Source organism: Anabrus simplex, chromosome 4 (assembly GCF_040414725.1).
Source record: "Anabrus simplex isolate iqAnaSimp1 chromosome 4, ASM4041472v1, whole genome shotgun sequence".
Classification (NCBI taxonomy): domain Eukaryota; kingdom Metazoa; phylum Arthropoda; class Insecta; order Orthoptera; family Tettigoniidae; genus Anabrus; species Anabrus simplex.
Window position 1 is genome coordinate 226,160,895 of NC_090268.1, and position 25,512 is coordinate 226,186,406.

The 25,512-nt window shown below is 40.2% G+C and overlaps 1 protein-coding gene across 3 annotated transcripts in view; it reads right to left on the reverse strand.

Annotated features, from left to right (window-relative positions):
- The window catches only part of Atg17 (autophagy-related 17), a 210,585-nt gene that overhangs the window by 76,018 nt on the left and 109,055 nt on the right, over positions 1-25,512 (reverse strand). For 2 of the 3 annotated variants that reach the window (XM_067145389.2, XM_067145388.2), the window contains exons 11-13: positions 25,066-25,142; positions 20,935-21,325; positions 13,324-13,695 (exon numbers count right to left, since the gene is read on the reverse strand). In XM_067145389.2, coding sequence (XP_067001490.2) covers positions 13,324-13,695; positions 20,935-21,325; positions 25,066-25,142 — 840 coding nt within the window. The remainder of the gene's footprint in view (positions 1-13,323; positions 13,696-20,934; positions 21,326-25,065; positions 25,143-25,512) is intronic. The other variant, XM_067145390.2, reaches the window with a different exon arrangement.

The window sequence follows — 25,512 nt, forward strand, 5'->3', positions numbered from 1 at the left end:
TCGTTGGGTTCATATCTCAAGCGAGGTAGATACCCAGATCCACGTTTTTTGTGACGCTTCTCAGCGAGCCTACGGGGCAGCCCTGTACATTCGTACATCTAATGAGGCTGCTGTACAAGTTCACTTAGCCTGCAGTAAATCAAGACTAGCTCCAGTGAAGAAAGTAACCCTACCACGCCTTGAACTCCTAGCAGCGTTAGTAGGAGCACGACTTCTACGATATTACAGCAAAGCAACTGACTGTGACGTCTCTCAAGCAATCTTATGGACAGATTCTACTGTGACCTTAGGTTGGATACGTGGTAATCCAAATCAATGGAAGACCTTCGTCTGTAACCGCGTGACGGAGATCCAATCTTATACAACACCATCGCAATGGCGACACTGCCCAGGATCTGACAACCCTGCAGATCACCTATCTCGTGGAGTTTCTGCAGATCAGATACAGTCCCTAAACGTATGGTGGCATGGGCCATCTTGGTTAGCAAAGGCAGATTCTTACTGGCCACGAAATCTGCTGTTAACTTCATCACTTCCAGAGACAAAGAGCACTGCCCAACAGGTCCTCCACGTGGATTTGCCATTGCCCATAATTAACTGCACAAGATTCAGTTCTTATGTACGCCTCTTGCGGGTCACTGCTTGGGTACTTCGCCTGGCACGTGTCTTTTGTCACAAAGACCATGAAACTGGAGAACTTACTGCTAAAGAACTTAATGCCGCATGGAACTACTGGATACAGGCCACCCAAATCGATTGCTTTCCTGCTGAACTGCGAGCTCTACAAACCAACGCCCCTCTTCCAGAAGGATCCAAACTACGTTGCTACAATCCCTTTCTGGAAAATGGAATCTTGAGGCTTGGTGGACGACTAGAAAATGCTGAACTTACCCACGAGCAGCGTCATCCCATAATTCTTGAAGGCGATCACCACTTTACGCAATTGCTGATTAGGGATACGCACATTTGCCTCCATCATCTGGGAGTGCGAATAGTTCTGTCAGAACTCCGAACGAACTTCTGGATACTACGAGCACGCAGCGCCATTAAGAAGATCCTACACCGCTGCCTACCTTGCAAAATGGCCCGAGGCATCGCTGGACAAGCAATTGAGGCACAAATTCCACCGCAGCGAGTCATTCCACAGAAAGCATTTGCGGTAACAGGTATTGATTTTGCCGGACCATTATACGTAAAGGAAGCGCACGCCGCACAAAAATGCTACATTGTCCTCTTCACATGTGCAACAACAAGAGCACTTCATTTAGAATTATGCCGAGATCTCAGCACCGATAAGTTTATACAGGCACTACAGAGGTTTGTGGCAAGACGTGGCATTCCGCACACTATCTACTCGGACAACGCCCAGACGTTTCAGTGTGCAAACAGAGAACTGTCAGATCTATGGACAACGATCTCGCATGCAAAGACTCACCAGTATCTATCACAGCGTAGCATCGTGTGGAAGTTTACTGCACCACGCGCGGCTTGGTGGGGAGGCTGGTGGGAAAGAATGATTGGCTCCACCAAGCGATGTCTGAGGAAGACACTGGGACGATCCTCAGTAGATCAAGACAGTTTGCAGACGGTACTGACATCTATAGAAGCCGCGCTGAACTCCAGACCACTGACCAAGGATGACGACATAGATGTTCTCACTCCAGCACATTTCCTCGTCGGCGGAAAACTCACGGCACTACCCTCTGGACCTGAACCCCAGGCAAACTCTCCCATTAAAGAATTCAGGCTCCAGCAGCAACTGGCGGATCATTTCTGGAAACGATGGAACAAAGAGTACCTGCTGCAACTGCAAAATTTCCACGAAGTAAGACGCCCAAGAGGAACATGCCCTGTCGTCAGAGTAGGAGACATCGTCCTTTTACAGGAAGATCACCGACCACGTCACATGTGGAATAAGGCCCGTGTCGTGGAGTTACGTCATGGACGAGATGGACACGCCCGGACAGTTGTGCTCTCCAAGACGAACGGGGCTCGCATTGTAAGGCCTCTTCAGCTGGTCATACCTCTGGAGGTTGACCAGGGTGGGGAGGATGTTGGGGATTCAGTATGAAAAGATAAAGACTATACTACTTTCAAGAGTGACATATCTTTGTACATCCTGTTCTCTGAGCGGTAGCCATCTTGTAAATAATGTAGTTGAATAAAACAGTGTGCAACGCAAGGTATACGTAACTTATTCCCCATCTATTCACAACACTCTAGATGTGAGAAACGGTCCCCCTTTGAATCTAAAAAAAAAGGGTTTCTTTATTTCTAAAGGAGATTCCAAATACCAATTTCCACGTCTGTAACATGTTAAGTTTATGAGATATACTCATTTTAAAAACTGGCTCACTCCTTGGCTGAGTAGTCAGCGTTGAGGTCTTCGGTTCACAGGTTCCAGGTTAGATTCGGCGCTGAGTCGAGGAATTAAATCGCATGTGATTAATTCTTCTGGCTCGGGACAGGTTGTGTTTGTCCCAACACTTTCCTCTTCATATTCACTCAACACACCATTTTACCAACCACAACAAGGAAACGCAATAGTAATTACATCCCTACACATAGGGTTGGCATCAGGAAGGGCATCCAGCCGCAAAACAGGGTCAAATCCACATTTGCGACACAGTTCACACCCGCGACCCCACAGGTGTGGGAAAAGCGGTAGAAGAAGAACATACTCATTTTAAAAATTCACCCGCTTTTATTATTATTTCACCCCCTTAAGTGGATTTTCCAAAAACATGTGTTCATTTATTTTTAAAGGCGATTCCAAGTACCAATTTTAACATCTGAAACATCTTCAGTTTCTGAGATATATGTATCCTCACTTTTTTTCACCCCCTCCCCATCACACCTTAAGTGGATTTTCTGAAAACAAAATTTGTGTTCTTTTGTTTTTAAATGAGATTCTAAATACCAGTTTTCATATCTGTAACATGTTAGGTTTTTGTGATATATTGTAGATAATCTCGCTGCTGTAGAATCTTGGAGCTGATGTTGCCATGGTTACAGCAGTTTATTTCTTTATCCGATTCCAAGAGCAAGGGTAGTGTGGTGCCAATATCTCCATAATAGTTGGTTTTAGGGCCTTAAAACATGGTTTTCGGGCCCATAGGGCTTACCGAGTTTTGTTCTTTGCATCAAGGGGCTTAAAGTGAGCTTTGTCTCGTCTCCCCTGTGACCCCCCTCAAACTGTATTGAAAATAAAATACAGCCCATGTCCCTCAGGGGTAATGAATATTTACATTAGTAAAATAATTTTTAGAATCGGTCCGGTGGTTCCTGAGATTAGCCACTACATACAATGCACCATTTTACCTCTTTATATATTAAGTATATAGATAATGCAGTCAACCTTAATAGTAATCTTGTTAACTCTTACAGTGCCAAGATGCCGATGCATCGGCACTTACATTCTGTACGAAAAATGCCAGGATGCCGATTCCATCGGCACCCTCTTATAAGTGGTGTAGTTATGTAGTACGGCGCTAGATTGCGTCACAAATCAAGTAGAAAGAAGGTAGAATGTTTGTAATTCCTTTTTATGTCATTAGATGGCATTGACATAGCTTCATTTTTGCTAGTTTACTTGTCGATTGCGAGTGTATGATCTGTGAGCGCTTGACATCTATGATCCAATATGGCGGCCTCCTTGTTTGTTTAAGTCCGCTTGTTGTGACTTGTTTTCAATAATTTTACGTTCTAATTGACGCATTTGAGTTATGTATCGTAATATATTAAGTTTATTATTATTTATACTGCAGTTATAATTACCTAGCAATTTATTTAGGTCGTAGTAAAGTTGTAAATAGTAAAATTATCACAACAAGGCATGTCGTCACGTAGGCCTAATTCGGGAGAAGAAATTGAGGAACTTTTGGGTTGCTTTGAAGATGTAAGCGACTCTAATTTTATCGAAAGTGATGATTATGATATTTTTGGGGTGTTCAGGTAGCGCACCAGAGAATGATGGAGCCGTGCCATTGGCTAATGGGCTTACAACATTTCGTGCAATGTCAAAGAGTTATAGTGACAGTGCTAATGAAAATGGCAGTGACAGTGAATTAGATGATTCTTGGACTGAATGCATATTCTCTGAAAGTAATGTTGTCCATCCCCACCATTTTTATCAAATCCCAGGGCCTAAACACGTAGGCCTACCTCAATCTGATGCTCCGCCCATTTAATATTTCAATCTGTTCTTTACACTTTCATTTCTGACACTGTTAGTTGATTTTGTATGTTGTTCTGATCTTCTGAACTGTTCTGTAGTAACAAATTCTGCTACTAGACACAGTTCTCTCAAATGATAACTATTACTCTCTCAAAATTCATAAAATATTCAGTCGACAGGTTGCACTGTTCGTGTCTTTCTCTCAACATGTTCAATGTTTTTGGAAATTAGTTTATAAATTGTAAAGTAGACCTACATTAACAACATAAATTGGTATATATGATCCCAGATATGAGTTAAGATTAAGTATCTTCACTTAGTCACTTTGAGTTTAGTGTAAAATGTGCTAATTAATTTCAAATTATGTTTTTCCTTTTTTTAAATAAAAAATAATAATATTTTTGTGCACATTGTTCCACGAAATTTTGTTTTTTGAAATGCAAGTCACATGTTTATATTCCTTGGAGTATATCAAGCTCACATACCAAATTTTACCTCCATATCTTTTAAACTGAGACGTAAATAAAATATTTTATACAGTGATGCAAAATCCATTGAAACATGCTTTGCATTCTATGCATATGATGACCTATTATGGGTCGGCATCCAAAGGGTTAATGTATTTTTCTAAGACAATCATCATAAATCGTAAGGGATAAACTGGAGATATTAATTGCCACTCCACTTCTGAAAGTTCGTAAATAATTAAAGATACTAAACACTTTGTGCATTGGCACTGCCGGAGGCTCCAAGTAGCCTACGCAGTGGCCTCCACGGTATGCACTAGCCATGAGTCTTGGTAGGTGTGCTATTTACCAACTGATGAGCCCAACTTAGCACACTGGGGCGAAATGCTGGCAACCAGGAATGAGTTAGCTGGAGAATTTCTAATGACCAATAACTGACCAACTATATTGGTATTATCACCTTAGAATGTCGACGAGAGAGCTCGCAAGTGCACATAGCGAGAAAGCGATATCGAGGTTTGCATTTTGTGGCAAATTCTTCAGTTTTCGTATTCAAACAGCGTCACGCAACCTAACTTAACCGCTTATGTACCATGAAAACATATCAAGCACCAGTAGAAAAGTGATAACCTTCTCGCTATAAATTTACATCTGAATAGCCTTACCGAAATTTAACCAGACACAAGAATATATAAAATTTTTTTTTTGCTAGTTGTTTTATGTCGCAAGGACACAGATAGGTCTTACGGCGACAATGGGACAGGAAAGGGCTAGGAGTGGAAAGGAAGCGGCCGTGGCCTTAATTAAGGTACAGCCCCAGCATTTGCCTGGTGTGAAAATGGGAAACCACTTTTTTTTTTTTTTTAAATCAGTGATGCACTCCGCCATATCTTGAGGTGAATCACATTCTTGATTAATTTCAGTGTAGAGTATTAAAATTAAGCGTTCAATTACTTAGCCTTTATTTCTAACGAGTTAACAATTGCTATCGACCACATTATTTACGTTATTTATTATGAAAACATGTTTCCTCTTTCATTTCTCTGATTTTCTTTACGGAACAGCAGTTGTTGGGTATTACTAAACAACTCCAACATCACCTGCGAATGTTGACGAGAGAGCTCAAAAATGCACATAGTGAGAAAATGATACCGTACCGAAGAGGATTGATCGCATTTTGTAGCAAACTTTTCAGTTTTCTTATTCAAATAGAATCACATAACCTAACTTAATAGTACTACACATATCATGAAAACATATTTGAAGCGTCAGTAGAGAAATCATAACCTCCCCGCTATAAATTTACTTGATAGCCTTTGCTAAATTCAACCAGACGCGAGGAAATATAAACTAACCTCTGAAATCAATGATGCACTCTGCCATATCTTGGGGTGTATCCCTTCTTTCTTAATTGCAGTATTTAGCATTACAATTAAGGGATCGTTTACTTCAGCCATTATTTTAAACTCTAGTACTGCTGCAGAATTTTACCCTCAAATGCTGAGGGGAAAGTTACTGCATTACAGACATTTCTTAAAAAAATATTTGTAGTCACTAATAAAATCATAATATACATGTATTGTATATCATTTTAAAGCTTAGAAATAGCAATAAACGTTGATGCAAGAAACAGAAAGATTAATAACAGGTAATACTCTGAAAAATATATAAACAAGTTTTACCAATTACAAAATTGTTTAAAAATCCTGGCCTAAAAGTGGCTGAAATAATTGGTTGATGTGACTGAAAATATTATTTATGTAATTTGTGCACTATAAGCTTATGACGGACATCCATAATTTTAAGCCATTAGTACCCTTTTGAAAAAAAAAAAAATAACAGATTTACCTCAACATTTTTCAGGAATACCAGCATGGTGGACTAAGATCTTCTCACCCTCCTCTTTTTGCAAGTCCTTGTAACAGTTCACACATACACCAACATCACATCCAAAGCAGCCATAGCTGGACCTTTTCATTTTTTTATTTCCAGGAGAATTGCATACAACACACCCGCGTTGACGATTACTGGGAAGTTTCTCTATAGTGTGAGAGGTGCTGACAGAAGCTGGCAAGTTTTGAACTTCTTCAGAACCACAGAGAGACTCCACAATGTTCACAATAAAGTCGTACCTTGATATTAGTTATCTTCATCTGTATTCTGTGTACATAGAATATAGGCATAGAGAGAGGATGGCCATGTCAACAATATGAAAAAAAAAAAAGTTTGTACCAGTTCCTATTGCTAGCTCGTTCAGCTGACACGTGATCAATTTTCTGATCAGACATATCAATGCACCTCATCCCCTTCGTATACTCTGTCACTACAACTGGCACAACAATTTCCCTCTCCTTTGAAGATCTATGTTTCACCTTGTGACTGATAGCTGGGCATGCAGTAGAGAGAACTGATAACTTTTTCTGAGATTTTTCTCTCCATGCAGCGAACAGTAGTGAACCAATTCTTTTATATACAGTTTGTTCAGGCTCTAATTTTGAAGAGTTTATTCCTGGATGTAGATTTTTAAAATGTATATTACTGCAAACAGTACCAGTGAAAAGAGTGTTCTTTTCCCAAAGAGCTAATGCCAAGTCAACAGAAGTAAACCAGTTGTCCACTACAATATGGTACGCCTTCCCAAATATACTTCCAATACTGTTCAGTAAACTGGAAACTACATCAAACCCCAATCCTTTACCACTTGGTGCAGAACCTCCAGACTTTCCAAGTGATCAACCCCGTCGGTGGCGGGTTTTGGCAGACCTCCTGTGCCAGAAAAGTGAGGTTTTTTCGGAGGAATTTATTTATTTTTAGGAAGCAAGGAATGAGTAACAATTATTAAGGGAACACATTCATATATTATTCAAAGTTAATAAAAACTTACTTTACACTATTTACACTTTTTAGAGTAGGCCTGTGATATAGTTTCATAAAATATTGGTGTTTTGAGTAGGGCCTATACTGTCCTGTGAGCAATGCATTTTTATTTCAGGCTTTTGTATTATTCCCGTCAGCAATACTAACGCAATAAATTGCCAAATTTTGTAAGAGCTTCTTTTTCCAAAACTGTACCCTTCCATGCGGAGATTTATTTACAAGGTTTTCAATGCACTTTTAGCATAGGGCCAACGAATTTTTTTCGGTCACTGTCAAATTTACAACTTCATCTGTTAGAATCAGTTCAAAACAGTCAATCGCACTCACCTCTGGCGATAAGCTAAGCCTCACACCAGGATTTCCCGTAAATGGAATAATATTAGGTCGCACACTATCCCCAGGCTTACACTTTTTCCAAACGAATGTATATTCAACATCTACCATCACTTTAGCGTCTGAGGTAATATCTTCTTCACTTTCACTAGAATTACTAAGGTCATCATCTGAAGAATCAATAGAATCATTATAGCTACTATCAGAAATACTAATGTCACTTAGTGATTCATCTTTGATGTAGTTCCTTATTTTGTCTTCAGACAAACTTCTCTTCCGTTTCGCGCTCGTCATTTCTGTTTACCTCGTCAGCTGGCCAGAGGTTGTATATGTAAAGTAGAGAAGATAAGGCATATTTTAAGCCAGACGCTACGTGAATACAGCTGGAAATCCTCCCGCCATCTGTTGAGAATACTTGAAAACATTTTCCCAAACGATTAGAGTACCCGAGAAATTATTGGACGATCGCGAAATGAACACTGCAGCTAAACGAGAATTTCTCGGGCGGTGACGTTATGGGCAGGCGTGCGCCACCCGAGAATTTCTCGGGCGTGCCACCGAAGGGGTTAAACACTGAACTGCATTGTATATGAGGAAACTGGTTCACACACCTTGAAAAGTTTAATTCCCCCCACTGGTGGTGGTGCTTATTTGGCAGATACTGAATCAGATGAGTTCTGTTTTTAGTACCAACTATTGTCTCATCAATACTGAGTGTTTTCTCTGGAACATAATGATTTTTAAAACAAGAAGTGAAGTGGTCAATGGCTGGCCTAACCTTGAAGAGGGGATCATAGTTCGGGTCACCTGGTTTCTTGCAGCGTGTGTTGTTCACAATATGGAAGAATCTGCTTATTGGTAAGAAAGTATCCCTTGCCATCACTTTTCTAAAGAAAGGTGTGTCTTGACTAGGGTGCTGAGCTGACCAATAACTTGACAGTTTCTTTTTCTTCACAAGACCCATATTTATGACCATGCCAATAAAACGTTTTAAATCTGTCATCCCAATACCACCATCTGGCCATAGACAAAATCTACTATGCTTCTGTAGAGCACCTAACTTATGAATATATTGTCTGGCATAACGATTAGTCTCTTGCACTAAAAATCTCCAGAAACCAAGGGTAAAAGACAGAAAGAAGTACAAGATTGGGGCTGCATTGCATGGAGGCATATTTCTGGGTCCTGGATGGTGAACAGTAAATGAGACACTTATTCTGGGGAATTCACTTTCTGGAGTTTCCAGATCACACCAATTCACACTCATGCTTTCAATAATTACATTACCAGTCGCCTGAAAACCTGCTGTTTATTTATTTATTCGTATCAGAAGCATTAATACTATAAATACATATACATATATACTCTTACTGAATTAAATACATTATATACAAAGTCAATCTTATCAAAAAACAAAGGTCTATACTACTTTTGACCAGAAATTGGCGACATCCAGTGCATTTTCTGTTGCCTGAAGTAGATCTTGTAGTGTGCATGTTTTAGGGCACTTACTACACTGCAACAAATGAGACGTCGTCTGGATTGCACCACACTCACACAATGATGACTCGATGTTGAAACCCCACTTCTGCAGGTTGCTTTTACATCTAGTCACGCCTGCCCTTAATCTGTTCAGTGATCTCCAGGTACTCCATTTCTCCATGTGACCAGGTGGTAATTCTTCACTTGGTGTCAACCATTCTTCGGAGCGAGTGCAGCTTGCGCGCCACATAGCAGTTCGGGATTGCTGAGGTGTCCCATTAAGAGCCTCTGTTGTTCTGAGGAAACTTTTCCTTGATTTGAGTCTTGGAGTAACTGGCCTGTATCCATACAGAGGGTGAGCTTCAGAAGTTTCCGCCTTTTTCCTCTCGTTTTTTGCTGCAACCTCTCGACGGATATCAGGAGGGGCAATACCAGCAAGACTATACAATTTGTTCAACGGAGTTGGTTTTAGACAGCCGGTAATGATGCGACAGGTATCGTTTAGAGCAACATCTACCTTCCTGGCATGACTTGACTTGTACCATACTGGGGATGCATATTCCGCTGCAGAGTAACATAGAGCAATGGAAGAGGTTCTCACAGTATTGGGATGTGCCCCCCAGGTAGTACCTGTTATCTTCCTTATAATATTGTTTCTGGCAGCCACTTTTTGCTTGGTGTTCGAGCAATGTTTCTGGTAAGTTAGAGCACGATCAAGGGTAACTCCAAGATATTTTGGTGTGCTGCAATGTTCTAATGTGGTTCCTTCCCAAGTGATTTTGAGAGTTCTGTTTGCCATTTTATTTTTGAGGTGGAAGGCACAAGTCTGGGTTTTATTGGGGTTCGGTCTCAGCTGATTCTCCTTGTAGTAAGTAGACAGCACTGAAAGTGCATTAGATAATTTCTCCTCAATAGCGTCAAAGCAGGTGTCTTGAGTGGTAATGGCACAGTCATCTGCATAGATAAAGCTCTGTGTTCCTTCGGGTAGCGGCTGGTCATTGGTGTAGATGTTGAACAATGATGGAGAGAGTACACTTCCCTGAGGTAATCCATTCCTCTGTGATCTCCACCTGCTTCTTTTCCCCTGAAATTCAACAAAAAATCTTCTATTTTCAAGGAGATTCCTAACGAAGCAGGTAAGCTGGTAGTCATTAGTTGCATTATATAGTTTCATAAGGAGTCGTCTATGGTTGACGGTATCATATGCAGCTGTAAGGTCGACAAATACAGCTCCAGTGATCTGTTTCCTTTCGAAACCATCTTCGATATGCTGCGTTAGCTTCAACACTTGAGATGTACAGCTCTTCCCAGTTCTGAATCCAGCTTGCTGCGGTATGAAGATTGCCTCTAACTTCTCCGTTAGCCTATGGAGTATGAGTCTTTCAAGGATCTTGTACAGATGACAAAGGAGCGAGATAGGCCGATAACTCTTTGGATCATTTGAGTCCTTACCTGGCTTGCGAATAGCTATAACTCTGGCTTTCCTCCATAATTTCGGGATCTTGCATGATTGGATGCAGTTGTTCATCAGCTCGATTAGCCAGTGCTTTGTGGCTGGACCAAAGTTCTTAATTTGCTCAACTCTTATATCGTCAAGGCCAGCAGCTTTACCATTCTTGGTTTTGCTCAATGCATAATCAAGCTCAGCCTGAGTGAAAGGTTGATATAGAATGCTGGATTCTTGATCAGGTTTTCTCTCAAATGTCTTCTTACTAGTCTTGATGGTTCTAGTAGTTTTACCATTTTCAATGAGCTGGTGTGCAATTTCATCAGCTTTGACATTTGCATGTGTACTTGTTCGAGAACGGTCATTATTTAGGCGCTGTAGCAATCTCCAAGCCTCTTGGCTGCTCCTACTCATATCACACTCTGCCATCAGTTTCTCCCATTGGTCTCTCTTTGCCTCAGAGATTGAAGAGAGGATACGTGTTGCAACGTTGGAGGTTTCCTCACTAAATGGGTTTTCGTTGTATGATTTGTAATATTCATCTAGTAATACTGCTGTCTCTGAAGTTACCCCTTGGAGATAGTTAGTCCTACAGCCTCTTGGGATACATGTCCGAGAGCATAGATTCACAACATCAACAAAACGTTCATATTCTTCAGGTACAGCTGGGATAGTCCGAACTTTCTCATCCAGCATTTCGGAAAACTTAGACCAATTAGCCTTTCTAAAGTTGTATCGTCGCCTGAAGCGAGTTTCTTGAGGTCTAATTACAGGAAGTAGCTGACACATTATTGGTCTATGTTGTGTTTTGGGGATCGGTGAGCACACAGATTTCTGACAGTGTTGTGCTATACTCTCACTTACGAAAAGGAGGTCTGGGTTAAATCCTCGTTGCCATCTTCCACAATTGAAGGATGGAGGTAGTTTGCTGTCATGGATGAGAGAGAGGTGGTTACTTTCAGCCCAGGAAAGAACAGCTTCACCATTTTCATCTTCATGTGTGTATCCCCACACGTGGCTATGACTATTGAAATCTCCTATTACCACAGATGTCTTCTCTGAATAGAAATTTTTAGGTGGGGCAAAGGAGAATCTTTCTGAAGGAGGCTTATAGACGGAGGTGATTACACAATTCTGGAAGCTCACTAACATATAAGTCACTGGATTTTGGGACACCGTGAAAATTACCCGCTGCACTCACAATTTCATTTTCAATTTTGTCATCGGATGAACTCTCCACATTATCCTCCACACAATAATCATCATCACTACCCATATCACCATAAAAACGTTTTTCATTTTCATTATCGTCAACATAAACAGACACTATATCGCTTAACCGATAACTTGAAGTGTAAAGATAAAATAGTGTCTGCCTTCCAAACAAATGATATTTGTAACTCACAAATAGTTTCAAAAGAAAAATAAACCTTCCAACTAGCAGCTAAACATACTTCTCCTGCCATCTCTTGAGATTCTTACGAACTATGAAGATTTTCCCGACCGTCTGCCAGACGATCGCAGTTGAGAAAGTCACACTGTCTGTCACACAGACGGTCCACAGTTCTTGGGTTAAGTATTCAACAACTGACATCGGACACATTATTTACGCCCTTATTACGAAAACATGTTCTCCTCTTTCATTTCCAATTCAATTTATGGTACAGCAGTCGACGGGTATTACTAATTTACTCCAACATCGCCTTTGAATGTCAATGAGAGAGCTTGCTAGTGGATATAGCTAGGAAATGATAACAAAGCTGTTCAATCGCATGCAATATAATCGTTGAGTGCATAAATATCGGTGACTGAAAAAATCACGCACTCTTAATCGCCCATAATAATGGATGCGTCAGTGATAGGACTCTTGCTGTAACCAAAGGATAATACATAGTTTAATATAGGAATTTTGAAGGGACAGACAAAAACTGTCGTTATAACAGGGTTCTCGTTATATGCTGTACTCGCTAGAGCAGACTTCTACTGTGCATCAAAAGTTATTACAATATTATTGCTTACCCTAGGATTACAAAAAAATAAAAACCGCCAATGAAAATCCTGTGATTTCTGGACGGGAGCAGGTTAAATTATGGCCGCATCGAATGTGTTAAGGTAAGTTCTGACAATCAACTGATATGTAGAAGGGTATAAACAGAATTTGATCATTAATATTCTTATAAATCCATAATTAAAAAAAAAAAGTGGTATGACAAAATCTCACAATGTTCTTTCTAAATTATTGGCACTGTTTTCAGGAATAATATGTTATAAATGTTTCCTTTCTCAGGTATTTTCTAAATTCCTGTTATACTGAATTAGTTTTGACACTTCATCCTGAGCGTTACCAAGGTTTTCCTGCGAGAAAGCGACATCTCCAACATATTAAGGTAAATGTCATATACGGAAGAAGAACCTCACAGTCATAAATTTAAAAAAATAAACAAGAGTCAAGAGTGAACAAGTACAAGTTAAGCAACATAAGACTGGGGTGTGGAAGTAAATAAAGACAACAGTAAAACCAAGGTGGTCACTACCCTTACCTGTTTCAGTTTCTTAATTTCATCGTCCTTTGACTCGGCAGCTACTTTAACTTCCTGTTTCAGAGCCTCCATCTCGAGCTCGTGATCAACAGTGAGCCGGTGGAGAAGTTCCTGCTCGTGCTTTTGAAGCAGGTCTCGTTCGCGAGATCGCCGAATCTCCTCCGCTGCTTGTGCTGCAGCCCAATGCCGGTCGAGGATAGTGCTCAATTCCTGGAACTTACTCTGCATAGACTCCAGTTCTCTTATAGTGAGGGTACGCACTGCCGACACATCATCCCGTAGTTGCATCGCAGATTCCAGCACGGAGTGGCTGGTGCTGGACAAGAATTTGCGAAGGCGTTCGACTTCATCCCGAGTGTTACCAAGGTTCTCCTGTAAGTAAACAACATCTCTAACACATTAAGATAAATGTCATAGACCAAGGATATAACTATGAAGGTACTGGATGTCACTAATCAATTGAATACAAATAAAAATGGGAAAAGTACAAAAACACAGTAACAAAATATTACTTTTAAATGTATAACAATCATATAATATGTGCAATCCAGATACATTTCCCACGAAATACTAGTAAGATGCGTCAGTAATCAAGTAAACGTGTACATATTTTAGAAAAACTGAACCTACACAGCACAAGTGTAACAACACAATGAATTTCCAGAAACAAGATAGATATATTCACAGTACTCAACAAAAAAAGTCCATTCAGAAATCTTCCTGTAAAGAAGAACGACAATAAAGATAATGAATTACACTGCAACAAATAAATTGCCTGCTTAAACAGGAAAAAAAAAAGAAGACAATATGGTGTAAGCTCTGAAATGCATTGGGGAATACAAATTAATAAACATTGTGACTGGTATCAGTATTAATTATTTCATAATAAAAAAAAGAGGGTCATAACATAACTGTTTAAAGGTCAGATGCAGCAAATAACCACTGACTACTGGCTAAACACAAGTATATATAATATCCACTGCCATTCTCTGCCACGATAGTAAGTTAGAAGTTACAGTGACAAGCTCTGAAGAATAGCTGTACTTAATAGAGTGAATGTGGACCTCTTCAACTGAGTTTATTCTTGATTTTGGATTAAGTACTGTATTATAGAATAAATGGACTATAAGAACTACATGTGAACTGCTCTTTGTTCATAGGTGTAGACTCCTTTTGTGTTTGTCTTGTGTTCCTGATCTCTCACTGCCGGTATTTATCTTTGCCATATGTTTCTTCCCTTTTCCTGCAATCAGAGAAACCAACATTCAAAGGTTATTGTCCATAGTGGCATGGTCTTCTGCTGATAAGAGAAGGTTAAGTTAAACCAAAAAACGTTCATTCAGTCTGAATAACACTATTACTGTCACTTCATGTTGTAGATTGCATGCCAAAAGCTTGAATTAAATTCCAAACCTCACTACAGTGCTCATATGGAGTGAGGGCATATGATGCTGTTGATGGTGATTTGTCCATTGGATGGGGACGTTAAGACTTGAGCAGACCCCTTGGTGCCATTCCACAAAAGTAGGCTATGGGCTGGCACCGGGTTTCACCTTCTCCCTTCCTATTATATATTATGTCATTCTTTCCATTTCATTATGTCCTCTGATGTGGTTGACGTCAGGAGGGGAATCCGGTCATAAAAACCCGCCATGACAGAATGGAACAGGGGTTGGACAAACAGTCACTTTATGTTGTAAAAAGAAGACTAGAACATCTTGCACTGCCCTTCGATGCATCCATACTCTTGATGGTTTTCTTTGTTTTTCCCCCCACAGCTTGGACAGTCATTGTTTTCTCTGTGTTTAATTGAAAAATCACATTTGCATGTTCCAAAGAACACTTGTTTCAATGAAAACTCTTCTGTGTACTGCTTTCTGTAATACTGATTCGCTGCAGAACGTCTTTCTCCACGATCATTCAGTTCTTCGTTGTTCTTACATTTGCAAAACAACTTCTTATTGATGAAACTTGTTGTTTAAAGGGGCCACACATCTAAAGTCATCGACCCCAACTTATTGTTTTAGTTCATGTTGTCCTTAACTTTACCGAAATAAATACTTGAACTAAACAAGATAAAGTTGCAGCCATTTTTTTTTCTAGTTGCCTTATGGCGACGATGGGACAGGAAAGGCCTAGGAGTGGGAAGGAAACGGCCGTGGCCTTAATTAAGGTACAGCCCCAGCATATGCCTGGTGTGAAAATGGGAAACCACGGAAAACCATTTTCAGGGCTGCTGATAGTGGGGTTCGAACCTACTATCTTCCGAATACTGGATATTGGCCGCACTGAAATGACTGCAGCTATCGAGCTCGGTAAGTTGCAGTCAAAGCAAGCAACAGAAGTAATACTCAGTGTAGGCAACTTTACTGAAATCGCAGATATACCGAAACCTAGCACATAAGTTGGGCTGTTAAATGTGCACTTGTTGGTATTTAGTAATTTTTCCATTAACTAATTTCTAATGCAGAGTCTCCAACAAATGAAACTTTTTTCATGTTCATACGAGAAAAGGAGAATTTATAAAGAGCATTTCGATTTTGTGTGATCAATAATAATCACAGTACTGCTTCCGTACTGCCATTGTATATGAGAGAAAATTGTAGAAACTATGGAAAATCCATAGTACTTGGCAACTTTGTGTACTTATCTGGCTTTCTTCTTATCCTACACTTCTCGCATCAAGGCTGAGGATTTGTTGAGATGGCCCCTCAACGAGTGTTGATGCCCGCCCTCCTGATGAAGCTGGTAAGCAGAAACGAGCTCGTCGGGGAACTGAGAAGAGAGGAATGTAGAAGAAATGGGACTGATGAAGAGAGAGACTAATCTATTTGAACACAGCAGTGTATGGAGACTGTCCTTGTTCATGTGTGTTTTCATGTTTTTCTGTGTGTCCTCTTTCTGCCCCTCCTTCTTCCCACACCGACTTGCTATTTTGTTTGTCCTCTTAATGTGTTCCTATCTCTCTACTATATGATTCATTTCCTCATCGGTATATAACAACTTACTAGCTATAGTGCGAGGCAAAACCCCGGACTGAAAGAAGAACAGCAACATTCATAGTCAGTAAGAAAGTTAACTTGGAAGAAAATACAACCTGTTGAGGCACGTACGTAACAGACATACAACACAACATTGAAGGAACAAGAAAACACGGCTGTGTTACTGTATTATCATTCACCAATGCTCCTAATATTCCAAAATGCATTTTAATATTAATCTAAGGTAGGTAACCCTAAGTTCACCACCATTAATTTACAGATACAATATTCAGATGAAAGATGGCAGCATCAACTGGTGTATAGTGTTTAGAAACATTGTAGGTATATTGAAGGTGTGAGAGTAGTACTGCTTTGGACACTGATCATATACATTGTGGTGAGCGCATTTTATACATCATAACCAATATTGGATATTTTGTGCACTTCCTACCAGCATCGTTAGAATTTTAATTCAATGATGATAATGTTATTGGCTTTACATCACACTAACTACTTTTTAAGGTTTTCAGAGAAGGCGAGGTGTCAGAATTCAGTCCTGTGGGCGGGACTTTTTATGTGCCAGTAAATCTATGGTCACGAGGCTGATGTATATAAGAACCTTCAAATACCACCTGACTGAGCCAGCATCGAACCTGCCAAGTTGGTGTAAGAAGGCCAGCGCCTCAACTGTCTGAGCCACTCAGCCTGGCTTAATTCGATGATGTCCAGCATTGTGAAATGCTTTCTATAGTTCGTAAGTTTGCTAATTGCTTTACGTCGCATCGACACAGATAGGTCTTATGGCGACGATGGGACAGGGAAGGGCTAGGAGTGGGAAGGAAGCGGCCGTGTCCTTAATTAAGGTACAGCCCCAGCATTTGCCTGGTGTGAAAATGGGAAACCACGGAAAATCATCTTCAGGGCTGCTGACAGTGGGGTTCGAACCTACTATCTCCCGAATACTGGATACTGGCCGCACTTAAGCGGCTGCAGCTATCGAGCTCGGTTTTGTAAGTTTGACACTACAGGTTTTCTCATTGCAAACTTACAAATATCCACCCAATAATGTGCAAAACAAAACCTCATCTTGATGATAGGTGAGACTACTGTATTTACTCACGTAATTTTGCTGCCTTTTTAAAACCTAAATAACGGGGAGGAAGGAAAATTATGTTAATTTTGAAACAAATACAGTAAAACATCATTAAGACATTTCCGTAAGGGTCAACAAAAATTAACATATTAAGTGAGAAAATGTACTACTGAATATACGAATAAAAACTATCCAACAGGGATATGGAAACACTCGATACGATTTTTTCAGACATGAAGGCAATTTACGTTGTGTATCCACGAGTACAGTGAAAACTATATGTACCAATTCTCAAGATGAGAGGAAAGTATTAAAAGGTGTGAAAAACACGAGAACAAATATGAAAACCTTTTCTGCTGGGGCTTATAAAATAACGAGTGCATTGAACGGTGTGAAAAACGCCAAACAACAAATATGAAAACATATGCACAGGGGCCAATAAAAATATCCAAGTATTATTGCAGGTTACACTTTTTCTAAAACAAATGTTAGCAGAAGCCTTTTACTTCGGAGGAGTGGGTTATAAAACATTATTACCTGGTCACACTCTAAGACAATGAATTGGAGGTTAGGAAATGATGATGATGATGATGATTCGGCGATATGCGACTGCGACAGAATGACACTGGCCACCATTTTGAGAAACTGTGACCAAGTCAAATCGATCAAGTCGAAAGTCGAAGGTGGGAGTTCAACATTTGTAGCCTCTGCGCGCTTCAAGATGCAGATGTCAGTCCACTTTCTGAAATATTTTAATGTTGTCTTCATTAGAAAGGAATTTAACTTTTTCCACAGCCATACCTAGGCTATCACAAGACAAATATGCACCACGGTAGTCAATTCCACACGATTATGTTCGTAATCCCAATACAGGCTCCCAAATCACGCGAAAAAACTTCACTGTACCACTCAACAAAAAATAAATTTCTAACTTTGTGGATGGAACACAAGCACAAATAGGCTCACTTTTTCCATAATCATGCAACTACTGTATAGCGACGGCTCTTACCCAAGTTGTAAATGACGTTTCTTTCACAAGGGATGACAAATAACATTTTCAGGGCTAGTAAAAGAGTGATCGTACTCATAGTAAGCGGTAATAGCGAAAATGTGATGCGATAGGTATATTTATATGTTCCTGATCCTGATATAGGCTACCATATCACGCGACAAACATTCGCTACACTTCACTGTACCACTCAACACAAAATAAATTTACTTCTGAATGGAATACAAAATACAAGCACAAATAGACTCACTGTATTATTCAACAATCTTGCTGCTAACCGGCAAGCAAAACTGAACATTCCTGAGGCTACCAGCTTGCTCCCCGAATGTGTAACTTATCTTGTAAAGTTCAGGAATTTAAGGCCTTTTTCCATAATCATGCAACTGTGGTGACAGAACTTATCCGAGTTGGAAATCCGGTTTGTTTCACAAGGGATGACAAACAACATTTTTGAGGATAGGAAAAATGTGACCGTACTAAGCGGCAAAAGCGAAAATTCGTGATGCGATAAGAGAGATATTTTTATATAGATTTAATACGATGAGAATCGGGACTTTGAATTTACAACGCGCTAAGCAGGAAAACATGATAATGAGGAACGCACTAACAAGGTTTCACTGTATACCAATGGAATTCCATCACTTTTTTTAGTATGGCCCTGGGCAATCGCTGGCAGAAAGACGACCTCCTTCGAAGAGAAAGGTTGTTCCCCTTCAAGAATCTACACAGCCGCCTTCTGTTTGCTCTCAACAGAGAGACTCCTATATCAATATCCTCTGTGATCTCCATCACCTTTAACTGCAGCATTTTGTGTGAAAATATATAGTCATAGTTTTTTAACTCGGTTAAATATTTTTAACAGTTCTTTTTCAATTTCTGGACAATGGCCTGATTTTGGTCTCCAAAATGATCATGCTGTCTTTTTGGTACGCTGCAGATGTTCCTTTCGTTTATGGCAGCAGGAGTATGTGATGGCTGTACGCAAAATTGGTGTGCTGCAGCATGATTGGCGATTATTTGCTGTGAATGCAATCCCTGTTAATTTAAACTGTGCATTGCAACTCGTTTTTCTTACACATCAAGCCATCACGTACATAAAAATAAAATTGGTCAACAATGATGTTAGTTCTCAAAAGCAAATAGCTGGCCTAGATGAATTTCATTTTATAAACGGTGAAGTCAGAAATGCAATTGTATTTTTCTATCACATACATATAGGCAGACATTTTCAAAAATTTGGTATTAAATATTAGCTGCTTTGTAAGTAGGAACAGGTTCCTCAAGTTTGTTCATAAATTGTCACCCTGTCCAGAGTAACTCTAGTTTTGCCCTATAAAGTTGTCAGCAGAGTTTTATTTAACAAATGGTAACAGATGAAAGCAACTACATAACAGTCCTGACTCAATGTTTCCTTTCTTGCAGTAATATGAACTTTCCATTGTGTACCGCATTTCTTTGCGTATTAGACCCCCTTTTTGTTCATTTTTATAGCCACAAAAAGTAGGAGGGGGGGGGGGGGGGGTTTGTCCAATATGCGATAGTCTCCAATTTCGTGCAATGAACACATGACTTCTGGCTATAAAAAAAACTAAAAATTGTACACATGTGGATTCTACACTATTCTTTCCAGCTACCTTTGTTGAAAGGCAGTTTTCCTAAATTAAAAAAAGATAAAGATAACAATAAATGGTAATACATACTGCATGTAAATACAATCAATCGGATTTATTTATATCACATCATTCCTTTCACCTCGTTAACTCCTCTGATACGGTTGACGTCAGCAAAGGCATCCGGTTGTGAAAGCTAGCTATGAAGATTCATCTCACTTCATAACGACCCATTATGAAAATAGTGTACATGTTAGACATACAATAATTATACATTTCTTTAAAAATACATTTTCCTGAAGGTGGCGATCTTTGGGTTACCTACAATCCAATCTAACATCACTAGCATGCTCCCCATACTAATCCACTATCCATATCTACATTCACAGCGATAACCACTCTTCTTCTTGCACACAGAGAGCCTAAAAGAAATTTGGAAGCACAATTACAGGGCAGCATTAAATACTTGCACAATGTGAATATCTGAAAACAGAAATGACAGTGTTCAACAAAGACAAGAGCAAATCCTGAAACTATGAAGAGAGATCAGTGTTGACATCCATCATCTACAAACTATATTTTCTGACAGTAACTGAAGGGATGGATATGGTGTAAGGAACCAGGGGAACCAAAACACCAGAGGAAATGACCAAGGCCCATGGCTAGCAAACTCAAACTACTTTTACCTGACAGCTAAAAATTGAACTAAATGTAAAAGAGCTAACTTTTATAACAAAAGAAGGGGGAATGAAAAAGAAGAAAAAGAAAAACAGAACTAATGAGCAATGCAAAACTAAAAGATATAGGAAACAAGAAAATACAACACTACATGATCTAGCGCAGTAACAATGTCAACCACCAAAACAGCTGAGCAAGTTGAAGACAACTGCTTGCGATTTGGGGCCTGGTAATCTGTACCTGAAGGAGAGCAATCAGAGCGTGCATATCTTCGATCTGTCGCTGCAGCTCAGGGGCGGACTGGTGATGGCACTTGATACTGTTACTCTCCGTGTAGCTTGATGGCATCGACTCGTCTATGTAAAAGTCTGCGGTGGTGAACTCCTGCTGTTGCGACTGGTGGGACGGGCCGGGCGAATACATGGAACAGGAGGAGGACGGGGAACAGGACGGGATGGCTTTCCTTCCACTGTCACAGTTGACACCAACCTCCAGCGTGGCGACCACAGATGACGACACTCCCTCCTTAGTGGCCGGTGGCTGCTCGTCCCCGGTCTCGCCGCTCGACTGCTTGACGGGACTCTGGCCGACCTTCTCAAACTCCTCAGTGTCTGTCTCAGACTCGAAGCCTCTGGAAAGAGAAATAGCACTAGCTGCAGAATACGCAAGTGATGAGAGTCAGGAAGTTATGGAGGATAAACACAATGACAAGTCAGTGTGGGCAGAGGCAGCAACAAAAGGAGAGGGAAGAACAAATATAAATACACATAATTCTTGGGTGGTGAAAAATGAAGGCCTTTCCATTTCTAAAAAGAATGACATGTTAAAAGATTACAGCTACACGGTTGTATCAGTACATTCTCATCCTGGGCACACAAATGGTACAGGCCCCTGAAGGCACTGCACAAGTGAGTATGAAACCTTGGTAATTTCGTGATAAATTTTTAAAACAGATTTTAAACAGCTTTGGAAGTAACTTACCACGAGACAGGTATAGGTACCTGTAGAGAATGCATACATGTACAATTTATAGTTCTTTATATCCAGAAGTCACTGGACAAAAGAGGAGGCTATCGCATATTGGACCCGCCTTTACTTTTTGCAGCTATAAAAGTAGAAAAAAGACGGACTCATACGCGAGGAAATACAGTATAACTGGAACAAAACCTTAAATTTGTGGAAGAGCTTCACGTACTTGAGAAGCGAACTGAGCAGGATGCAGGGCTGGACGTAGGGATAAATAAAAGAATTCAACAGAGAAATGCATTCTATCAGAGTGTGAGAAACATGTGGAGGAAGGAAGTACCAATGAAGTGTAAAGAGGTGATCTATAAAGTATACTACTGCCCAATGCAGTATGGATATGTACGCATATGCATAGTACGTATATAAGATACAGTACATTGAGTATTCAACAATTAACTATGCATATGCAGCAGAGACTTGGACACAAAAAAAGAGAGAATAAAATCCAGCAAGTGAAATGAAATTTTTTAAAATTATGATAGGAAAGATAAGTAGGACAAAGTGAGAAATGTGGACGTCAGGAAGGAAATCAGAATGGAATTTTTTTCTGACAGAATGGTAACAGGTATACTTAGATAGTTTGGATGGGAGGATAGAAGAGGGAAGGATGCCGAAGATGATAAGAAACCAGGCAAGACTAAGATGGCTGAAAACTATCAAGAAACCTGGACTGAAACATAGTTGAGGAGGAACAATGGTGGTTGGATAGAGGAAGACGGAAAGGTCCATAAACATGCCAACCTGGCATGAGATGGACAAGGGAAATGGATGATTGTTTAGTACTGAATGTACAGTACTGTATCTTATGTACATACTGGTAATATTTAGGGTAATAACTAATAAATATACACAGATTACAAATATTTACAAAACACTGGAATAAACAAAACATTGCACACTGAATTTCAGGGAAAGAAAGTGATAGTGGTGGTGGTGCTTGTTGTTTAAAGGGGCCTAACATCAAGGTCAACGGCCCATAATGGTACAAAATGAGGCGAAATGTAATAACAAGTTAAAAGTCCAAAATGATCCACTGATCAGAATTCAAAACGTGATGACGAAGAATGAATGGATGGATTTGAATTTAAAACAATATGTGGATCCGACCTGCAATGCCCCACATTCCAAGAAACTAGCGTCAAACAATCTTATTACAGACCAAGGGACTGCTTCTAAAGCACAGCCCTGAATCGATGATGCTTGTAGTCTAAAGGGGTCCAAAATCCAGGTCATCGGCCCCTCAGAATGGTACTTATCACCAGGAAAGTAGAACAATGGTATTTGTCATGTTGCAGTACTAATCAAAAGCAGCGTAGACTTGCGGTATTCCACACATTATGGTACTACTCACAGGTAATTTAATATGCGCATGTAATGCAGTCCTATGGTGGTTCTCACACTGCGGTGCCATTTACAGGTAACACAAATCTATGGTGTTCCTCATACAGGTGTACTAATCACAGGGACTCTCACTATACCAAGGTGTTCTTCATATAATGGGCAAGGCAGACCCACGGTGTTGCTCATATAGTGGTACTAATCACAGGTACTGTAAAACCCACACCCTGATTCACACACTGTCGCTACTAATCACAAACCTATTGTGTACCTAACATAGTGGTACTACTCGTAAGTAAAGGCGACTCATGCTGTTCCCCGCGTGATGGTACTAATTACAAGTAATCTTAATTTGATCATCCCTTGGTTGCCCCATTTAGTCGCCTCTTACAACAGGCAGGGGATACTGTGGGTGTATTCTTCGTCTGCGTCCACCACCCACAGAGGGCAGAGGAAGGAAAGTAGCCATCCCATCATTATTTTCAGTAAGAAAGCTGACAGTTGTAATTTGTTTCCTTACATGAAGAACATGAAGGCCTGGAAGAACAACTACAGACCTTATCTTTGCTGCCAGGATGCTGGGAAAATAAACCACTTTTTCTACTACTCCTAAGACATCAAAAAGGCTTATGATAGTGTACAATGGGAGCATATCTGGAAATGCCTAAAAGAGCTGGGAGTTTGTGACAGTCCTATTGCAAAAGGGAAGATGCTGTACGATAAAACCGGAAGTTGTGTGCAAGTGGGTTGCAGGCTGTCAAATGGTTTGAAACTAAGAGCGGAGTGCAGCAAGGCAGTTCTTTGTCACCCCTCTTATTTATCACTCCGATGGATGCCGTAATAAAGGTTCTAGAAAGGAAGGAGCAGCAGAAATTGCAAGCTTTCATCTTTGCAGACAATGTGGTGATCCGGGGTGAAATTGATGTGGAGAAAAAGCTGTAGAAATGGAGTCAAGAGTTTTAAGAGGTATGACTTAAATATCAACAAGGCTAAGACGGTGGTGATGAAGTTACAGAAGGGAGATGACAAACCACAAATCAGAATAAATGACATCAAACTGGACGGTGTTCCAACGTTTAAGTAATTGTGTAGTATAGTATCAAAAGACAACCATGCAAAGTACGAGGTGGACAGTCGAATTAGCAAGACAACTCAATTTTACCACCAAGACAACTGCTGTGGGATAAACAAGTACCATTAAAAGCAAAGATGACATTACATAAATCATATTATACACCCATCCTCGCGTATAGCTAAAAAACAACCATGGTAACGAGAGAAGACAACTCAAAACACCAAGCTGCAGAAATGAAGTTCCTATGCACCATGATACAGAAGACCAGGAAGGACAAGTTCAGGAATGGAAAAGTCTGAGAGGAAGTGGGAATAGGAGACTCTACTACAGAGGACGCAGAAAGCAAGACTGAAGTGGTTTGGCCATGTAAGAAGGATGGGTGCAAGCAGGACTGCAAGAAGAGAATATGAAAGAGGTAAAAGGAAAAAGGCTAGTGGGCAGACCCAGAGGAAAATGGACAGACCTGGTGAAGAAAAATGTCGAGGAGACAGAACAAGATTGGGAGAAGATTATGAGAGAACAATGGTTCAGGGACAGACAAAGATGGAGGGGCCTCGTACACCACACTCGGGCAACAGGAGATGGTCAAGGATGATGATGATTATATGAGATGAGATATTTTGAGTGATTTTTCTTGTAATCTCTTCAGAATAGAAAGAAAAATTATAATCCAGATCTTTCAACAACATATGCTAAGTCGGGTTGGAGAAAAAAAAAAAAAAAAAAGGGGCAGATCACAGGATGTGCTGGATTGCTGACCAACTGGATTGTTGAGATTGTGCAGTACATCAGTAAAAGACGTTGGGTTCAGGATATTTCTAAGAGAAACTTGTCCTGTGTGTTGTAAATTACGAAAATAAGTACAGTGTGCCCAGATGAGGAAACATGTATTCACTTGAATGTAATTCACTTAGCTTTCAGACTGCACTAACCTGTCTTGTTCCTTGGGTGCTGGGCTAGGGCTGGGTTCCACAGGCACAGCAGCTTGCAGCAGTGTCGTAGTTTCCATCTACCAACATATTACACACAAATTAAACATCTTCAAGGTTACACAAGAAGAATAGTCAGTCTCACCAACACCATAAGGCCAACAGCTAACACTAGCATGCGACAAAGGCACATAGTTTTATGGGCACCTTCTGAGATTAGACAACGGCAGGCTTAAGAAGATGATCATCTCCCTCATCACGAGCTACATTACCGGAAACATGTGGGAAAATGAAGTAAAAAGAGCGTTAGCTTCTGCTGGGATTCCTGATACTGATGTCTGAGACTGCCCTAAATTTTGTAAATTGGAAAATTCCTCTGACAAAGGTTGTTAAATCTTACAAACCTCTTTTACAGGAATTAATAGGATGACCAACATTAAAGAAGCCCCA